Source organism: Telopea speciosissima, chromosome 3 (genome assembly GCF_018873765.1).
Source record: "Telopea speciosissima isolate NSW1024214 ecotype Mountain lineage chromosome 3, Tspe_v1, whole genome shotgun sequence".
Classification (NCBI taxonomy): Eukaryota; Viridiplantae; Streptophyta; class Magnoliopsida; order Proteales; family Proteaceae; genus Telopea; species Telopea speciosissima.
The window spans coordinates 65,352,258-65,361,853 of record NC_057918.1 but is presented as its reverse complement, the minus strand read 5'-3'; the positions used below and the strand labels follow the sequence as shown (position 1 = coordinate 65,361,853).

General features: G+C 39.7%; 1 protein-coding gene across 1 annotated transcript; it reads right to left on the bottom strand.

The window, feature by feature from the left end:
• Window positions 1-2,966: 2,966 nt before the first annotated feature.
• Window positions 2,967-7,553, bottom strand: LOC122654678 (rho GDP-dissociation inhibitor 1-like). Its single transcript, XM_043848884.1, has 5 exons — window positions 7,278-7,553; window positions 6,798-6,861; window positions 6,466-6,687; window positions 4,327-4,451; window positions 2,967-3,139 (listed from the first exon to the last, which is right to left on the bottom strand). The coding sequence occupies exons 1-5, from the start codon at window positions 7,491-7,493 to the stop codon at window positions 3,071-3,073; spliced, it is 696 nt and encodes a 231-aa protein (XP_043704819.1). The 5' UTR covers window positions 7,494-7,553; the 3' UTR covers window positions 2,967-3,070.
• Between the last annotated feature and the right edge of the window lie 2,043 nt (window positions 7,554-9,596).

Here is a 9,596-nt window from a genome sequence, read left to right as displayed (position 1 = left end):
ATAGGGCATGTACTGCATGCGCGACACGCACGGAAGCACTGCAGACAAACGCGGCCCAGCCATGTGGCGCCACAGATAGCCGTAAAGCCCATTTTGTCCTATAAATAGCCCCCTTCCCCCCCTCCCCCTCATTTGCACATTTCAACTTTCCGGGAGAGAGGGACCCCCGCAGAGCTCCAACTTTCTAATTTTTTCCTAGTTTCCTTGTTTCGGGGCTCTTCCCCAATCCGTTTCTGAGCCTTCGAGCCTTGTCCCTTTGTCCGAAGTCCGGGTTATCCACTTATCCGAATCCGACTTTTTCGATCCTTTTTCGCCTGATCCCCAGAAATCTTCCATGGTGTAGCCATTCTGCCCGAGATTTGGGTACCCAGTTCCTAAAACCTTGCGACGTTGTTATTCTATCCGAGAGCCTAAGATTCGACACTTGCAAGTTGTTACTCTATCTGATAGAGGACAAAGCCAGTCATTTGCCTCCACCTGAGCTGGGGGAACACCGTCCGTTTTGCATTTCTAATAATTACATTAGTTTAACAAACAAGTATACATTTCCATTGCTAATCTTTAATTTCGGCACAATGTAGTCCTTCAAGTATTCCTGTGTAGTGTACATAGTGGTTAGTATAATATAGTTTAATTCATTTAAGCAGTTTTTGCATCATTATTTAGCCAAACATGTGGTATAGGACATTCATAAAAGGAAAATATTCGAAAACCAGCATCTAGTAGAAAGAACGGTTTATCCGGGCGAGGTGGGTGCCTAACACCTTCCCACTCTCGTAACCTGACCACTTACCCTGAATCTCTTACCAGCCCACTCGAAACTAGGACAGACAAGTATTTATGCTAGAAACTGTCAAAAGCCAGGCCAGAAACCAGGACAGACACTTAGTTACACCTAATATCATTTAAGGAAATAACCAGATACCCCCTATTTGAATCCAATAAAAATAGTTAAAAAATAAAATTCCAAAAGAAAAAAAAGTCAACCCCCCATTTCAAGAATAAAAACTGAATTTTCGACAGTAGGTGCAATTTTCAACTTTCTAATGTTGAGGTTTTTTTCAAATATAAAAATTTCATAAATCTTAATATAGTAAAACATTGCTAAAAATCAAAAGTGTAGTAAAATATTCATTTGTTTTGATGTCCAAAAAAATATTTTCTTTCAGAGCGATTTCGACAGCATTCGCGCACACCAAATTAAGTTTGACTGGTACATAACTACCTCAATATAAATTAGATTTAAGTAAATTTGGACTTATTGGAAAGTTACCCAAAAAAAGCTTTTTAACAAATCCAAGATTGCTTAAATCTCATTTATATTGAAGGAGTTATGTTCCTGTCAAACCTTATTTGATACCATGTCCAAGGACAATATACAGTATCAAACTTGGATCAAAACCACAAGTAATATTTTTAATGTTCTCTATGTGAAACTAATGCATGGATTGAGTTTAAAATGACAAAAATAGGCAACACAACAAGAATCAGGGTAAAAAAATAACTTTTAGGCCTCGAAACCAAGGTTCGAGTTAGCCTGGAAAAAATCCCAAGTTTCCACCGAGATATGGTCGAAACCGAGACGAACTCGTTTTTTGACTAGTCGAAACCTAATCGAAACCCAAGTTTTAGAATCTTGGTCACAGTTGAGTGGCGTCAAAATCTCGTATCCTTCCACAACAATCCATGCCACCAAACCCATCTCTGTTCCTTTCAGACCACCCCTTCAACCCATGACTCATCTTTTCTATCTTCACATCTCTTTTTCTGAGTCCCCCCCCCCTCCCCTTTATTCGCCTTCTTTTCTAATTCCATGGGCATTATCATTCTGGGTTTCCCTGCAATTATTGCATTTAGATTTTGTTTCACTTCCCATCGTCGAATTCTTTTCGGTTCTAGAGTTTTAATCTTATCTTTTGAAAAAAAAAAAAATTTTCTTGAACAATGCTGGTTGAGTCCCCTGCATCAATTGTTTTCTTCAATGCTTCATCAAATCATTTCTGATTCGAACTGGGTTTACAGTTCACACTCTAGTTTGGTTAGGCTTTTCCGATCATTTCCAGGCTCATCTTTCATGTTCCTTTAATAGTACTGGTGGGCTTCCATAACACTTGAACTGCTCTCTGTTTTGCTGATTGGAATTGGATTTATGGCTCAGACTCCTGATTACATTTTGGTTTGAGTTCCCGGATCAGCATTCGTGTTCCTTAATTACTGTTGCTAGGCTTCCTCAACAATTCATGCTCTCCTTTTCGTTGATTGAGATTGAGTTTATTGTTCAAACTCTGGTTAGACTTCGGTTTTCACACTCAGTTCCCAGTTTCCATGGCTCTCTGTTCTGCAGTGGTTCCATCTTACCGGAAAAACAAAAGACAATAAAATCAGCTTCGCTTTATGTGGGCAGACTTAATTAATCAAATTAATTGGCTTTTCTTTCTTTCAGGTAGAGTGTCTCCGTCCATTCACTGGGAAGAAAGCCAACAAAGCAAACAGAGTCTCCTTCTCCAACCACAAGACTAAGAAGTTACTGTTTGTTAACCTACAGTACAAGAGGGTCTGGTGGGAAGCAGGGAAGCGCTATCTTAAATTGCGTTTGTCCACTAAGGCATTAAAGACCATAGAGAAAAATGGCCTAGGCGCTGTTGCTAAGAAGGCGGGGATTGATCTTCGGAAAGAATAGTAGCTTCATCATTTGATTTTTTTTTTTTGGCCTTCTGTACTGTATTGGTTCAACAGTTGAGCTGAAAATTTCTGTTTTAGATGTTCTACAAAATCTTCTGCGATCTGTGCCCAATTGAAGGCAATCTTGAGCTTTGGATCCATAATTTCTTTCGCTAAGTATTTCTTCTTCACGGTGGTTCAGATGCATGAGAGAGGGAGAGAGACTTAAGTTGCTGCTAGAGCACAAAACTGGCAATGGAATTAAACTAAAAAATCTAAATGTTGTATATTTCAAGAAGTAACTAGTAACAGAGCCAAATTGCAACTAGAATTATATGAACAAATGTGCATCACTGTTATGGAAAATCGAAACTATGAATAACAATGAACTCGTTCCTCAAAGACTCCATCAGCTACGCTTCTTGATCTCAAATGAATAACTGAGCTCCAAATAACATCTTCTATCATCGTCTTCAAACTGCACAAAACAAACATTGCTAAGCTTAATAGACCAAGGCAGAAATATTCCATTACCTCAAAGTTGGTGAAGGGGGACTCAAAACTCTAAAGACAAGTCAATCAAGATTCTGGGTTCCAATCATCACATGCACCGACCTGTGCTTATATTAATACACATCTACCAAAAAAAAATAATAATAATACAGATCTACAATATTTAAGAAATAATGGAAACTATTCTATAAGCAGATCATAGAAGTGGCAAATTAATGCTACAAATTGCCATACATAGATGGATTGACTTTTGAAGCAACTGTTAAAAGGTAACAGCACTGACGGTCACTTAGCCAACCTTTTAGATTGAATACAGTCACTAAGCTAGTCACTTCACCTCTCTTTCTTACCCGCCCCTTACATCTAAGGCAACCTTTCTTTCTCACTCGGCCAAATAGGAGGAATCACATGCCAGCATGTAAGAGAGCTCTTGTGATATCTTATTCCAAAATCATTTCCAAAGTGTTTTCTACCATGAAATGCGTATGGAAGTTCAGCATGACATTGGCTATAATAACACAATTTCATGGATATTAATACATCCCAGTGACAGTCCAGTACTTTGTAGGTACTTTTAACTTCCCTTTCCTGCAGGGTGCATGGTTGTGTTTGAGATCATTGTCCACAGTAACATGATTACATTAATGGGAGAATGTTTCCTGCTTGGGGGCATAGCCTCCGCTAGCATCCAGGCCCTGTCTCGTTCTCTCTCCTCCCCCAATGAAATAACTTCTCTGCCCCCTCCCCCCATTGATTGAACCAGTAGGGTAGCCCTCATTTGTTCTTGCCTGCCCGTGTAGACTTTGCTACCGGGCAGGAAACACCTTCTCTATTTTTATATAGGTCCACTCGGAACCACGAGGAAAGCAATTTCAGGCCTGGATACAACAAGGCAAACACCAAAGGGGATGTCATTATATCAACCCACTGACTCGCATGATTTTATCCGAGTTGGAACATTTCAGCTCTGATGAACACTCCAGGTGAACATAACATTCCCACAGGCTCAAGAAAAGAAACTAGTATAAGAAACAGAAAAGAGAGGAAAGAGAACAAACATTTAAGTTCATTCTGATTCTTTGGTTGTTTCAAAAGATTGCAACCATAAAATATGATTGTATATGCAATAGTGAATTTTAAAACTAAACTCACCTTAAGTTTTGCTGAGTAAATTCCCCTTGCAAGCACACCAGAGGGAGTGGTCTCCTCATCTAGGCTGTGTACATAGGGTTCCTTCTGTGGAGCAAAAGTACCTAACATGCCTTTGCTTTGATCAACTGCCATCCAAAAGCACAATAAAAATATTCAAGGAAACAAAGATTACAATATATTTCAACATGATCTCTGGGTCTTGGCTAAAGCATGTAAAACCTAAGGCTACGTTTGGTTGGAAGGGAAATTAAAGGGAAGGGAAGAGAAAATTTTCAAACCAAAAGAAGAAACTTTTGTAACCATTATCCCATGTGATTGTATAAATTACTTAAATTTCTTATCATATTTAGTAATGATACATTTTACATGTAATCTTTATTTTACTTCTTAAACCAAAGGGAAATGGATGCAAAGTAAAGTGAACTTTAATAACCAAATATGGTATAATTTGGAATTAGTGATATAATCACATGGGGTGTTACCAAAAAAATATAATCACATGGGGTAATGATTACAAAAGTATCTTCTTTTAGTTTGAAAATTTCAATTCCCTTCCCTTTAATTCCCCTTGCAACCAAACGTAGCCTAAAGGAAAAACCACATCCATTTGGGTAAAATCTCTGGGATTTGGCTAGACTCATCCTAGCAGTGTGTTGGTAATGTATAGGCTCTTCTCGCCACCTGAGTTCTTTCGTTCTTTTGTTTATTGGATTGAGCATGCTATCCTTTCTCCTCCATCAATGAGGTGTTCTTTGTCAAAAGACAAACAGCTAGACTTGTGGAACCACAACTGTGAAGTATTTCCCTGGGCTAATGTCCATTAACTGAAGAAAGTATTCACAAATTGCAACTAATGCATAATATTCCAATGGGATTGAGCTCCCTGTCTGGCTGCATAGCGTACGATAGTGCCCCCTGTGTCTATCCCTCTCCTCCTACAATAGGGAGTGTATATGTCAGGTCATAGGAGGGGAGGAGAGAACTAGACACAGGGAGGCGCCAGTGTACGCTACGCAGCCTAGCAGTGTTCTTTCTCCAGATTCCAATATATAATTTTCTTGTTTAAGCAAATGAGAAAACTGTGGCAGATAAAATCTTTTGCATGTGTTTATCTGTGTAATGCATGTGTGTGCATGAGGGGGAGAGAGAGCTTCTCAAATGAAGCTTCTGCAAAGAAAACATGGAAAGGGGCCATGCAATATGCTGTTGAATTGATTCTTATGATACTGGGAGGTGAGACAGAAGCATAAATCCCATTAACTTCTAGGCAGCTACATATGCCCTTCAACCAAGATTTTCACAGGCATTTTCCCCCTCAATAAACCTTACCTCAATCTCTTGTCTGAGACTCTGCACAGAACCACAAATATGTTCTTGAACTAGGCCAGAGATAGTTAATTCCTCTTTCTTCAACCTATCCTTGGCAGCTAAGATACCTCCTTAAGCTTTTTTCATCGTAAGATCAGGAACAGTGTCTTTCTTCAGCAAGTCAAAATCCATGTTCTTTTCATATATAATTATGCTAAAACACATTTCCCTTTTCTCCATAAGAAAATATTATTGCCATGTCCTCTGTGCCTTGCTCTAACGATTCCTTGTGCATTATGATGACCTTTAGTAAGAAGGTCTCTAAGTGACTCTAAAAGCTTAAAATACCTTCAAAATTAAAAAATAACAAGGTAAACAACAGGATGTCAGGGTCCAATTCTCACTAAGTGGATATTTTATGCTATCACAGTCTTAAAGGTTAAGGTTAACAAAAGCAGCAGCAGGAGATTTGGGTATCGAACAACGACGTCCCGCGAAAGCTTCTGAATCCTTCTAAGGAATACTGGCCATCACATTTACTGCCCGCCTCTCTCCATCAGTTACCTAATCTATTTCAGTTAAAGAAGCTACATCACCCGACTGACCCAATTTCTCTAATTTTGCAGCACCTAGCTCTATGTACTATCCTTGGAAAACAATCATTTTGTATCCATAATCCACAATCTGTAAATTTCTATATATGAATGCAGTTTAGTTCTATTTACCAAAAAAAAAACAAAACAAAAGCAGCAGCAAGTTTTGTTTTTTTTTTGTTGGGTCCAATCCAATTGTAATATAGGATCTAAAGAGGTGGAAAGAAATCTACAGTACCTTTAAGTCCTCCTTTCCAGACAGTATTGGAGTAGGCCAAGCCAGAGACAATATTGTGCTGCACAGTGAATGTCAGCTTCAGTCGATAATGGGACCCTTCCCTGAGAGTAAATAGAACACGGTTGCTTTGTTTGGCATCCAAGGGCAAAGGAGTATTTATCTCTCCCAAGTCCTCAGAGACAATCCCTATGGAGTGGAATGTAACTTCAGGCTCCATTTGACCTAGCAAAACAGGAAACATAGCTCTTAGGAATCAATCAATCAATCAGCAAACAGGGCCTCCAGAAGGGGAGGAAAAGTAACAGAAAATATAGGGAACCCAGAAGGATAACCATTTAAGTCTTCTTCCAAACAGCCAAGAAGTTTCTCTTTCCACCTCCTTAAGCTCTCATCATCCTGCATAAATAAGAGATTCCAGTGAGACAAAGGGAATTTCAGATCACCCATCATCGTCATCTTTAATTAGCCATTAAAATCTCTAAAGAACAGGTCACTTCACAGACTATGTGAATACAAATGCCCAAAGCAGAACAATACTCATCTAGAAGCAAAACACCAAGAAATTTCTACAAATACTAGAAATACAGCAACTCATGAACAGTAAACGATTAAAGATAGAAATTAAAAACAAGAAGAGAAAGCACAAAGAACAAAATCACTAAAAGGGGTGGGGATGGGGATGGGGAGGGGGGAAGAACCAAATTTATCCATTTGTTGAGCAACATAGTCCTTACCCATTCTGAAATTCGTCGAAAGCAAATACCCAAATGACCCAACTTGAAGAGGGTAAATCAAGAAAAAAAAAATTGTACCTTATCTTTCTCAAGCTGTTCTTTGAGAGGAACCAAGGGACCAGGAACAAAACCAGAAGCAACCCCATCATCTTCTTGTTCATCATCGTCCAGTTCAACCACTTCATCATCACAAATCTTCTCAGACTTCTCGGTCAGCATTTCTCTTACTACTTGTTCTTGCTTGTGAAAAACCCAAGAAGAAGACCCTGCTTCCACTTTCTCACCACTGTCCATCACTACCACCCAAAAAAATCTCAAAAGTAATAAAGACCGCCCAATCAAAGGATTCAAGAACCCCCCCCCCCCCCCCAAAAAAAATAAGACCAAAGACAAGGAAAAGGAAACCGTATACTGATATACTCTTCTACTACTACTACTACTACCGAGGTATACGTATATGAGTTCTCTGTGCCTTGGGCCGTTGGGCGTCGGCGTCGAGGAGAAGAGACAAGAGACGAGACAAGAGACAAGAAAGGAATTGCAGAGAACGTTACAGAACTTACAGTAATTTTTTTTTTGTTTTTTTGGTTTAAATCGTACTAAAAAGGCTTAGTTGGCACTTGGCAGACACCAATACTAAAATAAGTATAAAATTTTTCATTACGAGAGTGGGACCCACTACAACCATACTAGAGTCCCCATCATATAGTTGTTGGATCCTGACTATAGGCGTGACGAGTGGAAAATGGTCCCACTTCCCTATAAAGGTTTACCTAAAGGCGATTTTAAAGTAAGGTTTTGTGGGACCCAAATGAAGTAAATTTAGAAATATATTTTAGGAATTTTGGCTCCAAACTGAGGTAGTATTTCACATATCTGTGTAGTGGGGCTGGGCTGGGCTGGGAATGTTTTTTTGTTTTCAAAACCCAGACCATACCCAGGTCCCAGGGCCAGCTCAGGTTCGGCCCACCCCTGAGGTCAAGCTTTGGGCTGAGGGCGTGTCGGTCTTAGCACTGTTTTAGTAATTTTCATGTTATTTTTAGGATCAAACTTTCTATATACCAAGTGGGTATAGAGGGAATCTCTACATCCACTCATATCAGTACCATCAGATTGTATTAGGGAGGGGTAATTTTGACTTCATAAATAAGGGGTAGTAGTGCAATGATGACCAAAGAGTCCAATCATCAGTAGGGGAAGAGTTTATGTACTACACGGGTAACGTAGGGGGCAGATAGGTCATTTGATATGAGGAGAGAGATAGAGAGAAAATACTAGTGCAACCTCCATGGTCGGCTCAGAGAACATTTTCCCAAATAAAAAAAATATAAATTTTAAACTCTGATACTAACCATGAATTATGATGTTATCCAAAACCCTAATTTTGCACAAATCTATACATATATGCATACATAATTTATTTACCCTCCGAGGTTGGGCCGGGCTCAAGCAGCTCAACCCAAGGCCCCAGCCTATGTCCAGCCCAACCTAGTCCACCCTGTAGGTTGAAAAGGCCACCCGTGGCCCTAAAATTTTTAGGCAGGTTTCGAGTGGGCTTGGGCTTGTGGGAAACAATTGCACCCCCTACAAGGCAGGATGAGGCCCACAAATAGATTTTCAAGAAAGATAAATTAAATAGACTGGTAACTCCTCACAAATAGATTTTCGTACCCAATGGAACTGATGAGCTTCTTCTCATGTTAACCAATCAATTCAGCATTTTTACATTTACAATTAGATTTACAGTCATCAAAATCTTGCGTGTGTTTGCTTGCGTGTACTTGAACACTTGAACGCCTGTGAACAAGACTATGAAGCCTACTCTCACATCAGGCGTGTGAGTGTGGTGTGTGTTGTCTATATCTGCCATTCCGTGGCCCCAAAAATTTGTTACCCTTTTGGGATTGATGTGTTGTTATTGTGATTACCCAAAAAAAAAAAAAAAAGGCTATGAAGGCTACTCTTAGCTTGTTAAACAATTAATGTACATAATAACTCAAAAACCTAACGAATAAACAGCATACTTCTTACAAATTACAACCCACAAAATGTAGTGAAAATAGTTTCGACTTATCCACCGTAGGAACTAGGGCTGCAACAGGGTCGGGTTGGGTCGGGCTTTGTAGAACCCTAGCCCAACCCTAAGTCCCCTTAGCTGGGCCCAGGCCCGACTCGACCCTGACTCAAGGCCAGGAAAATCCAACCCTGACCCACCCCCAGCCTGACCCTGATTGGCCCTGATCATGGGAAAGGGGAAGGAAATGCATGGATTGGAATAGACTGAAGAGAAAATTATCAATTTTACGTAAAAGGACACTGTAATAAAATGTAGGGAAAAGATCTCTGTCCGGGAGTGTGGCCTATGCCAGCACTTCCATGAGTCTATCTTTCTCCTCT

What these genes read in the sequence shown, in the direction of transcription:
- LOC122654678 (XM_043848884.1), bottom strand. Translation starts at nt 7,493, where the DNA reads ATGGACAGTGGTGAGAAAGTGGAAGCAGGGTCTTCTTCTTGGGTTTTT. An exon ending in TTTGGAAGAAGACTTAAATG is followed by an intron (nt 6,688 to 6,797) that starts GTTATCCTTCTG and finishes CTGTTTTGCTAG; the next exon opens with GTCAAATGGAGCCTGAAGTT. An exon ending in TTTACTCAGCAAAACTTAAG is followed by an intron (nt 3,140 to 4,326) that starts GTGAGTTTAGTT and finishes TGTTTTGTGCAG; the next exon opens with TTTGAAGACGATGATAGAAG.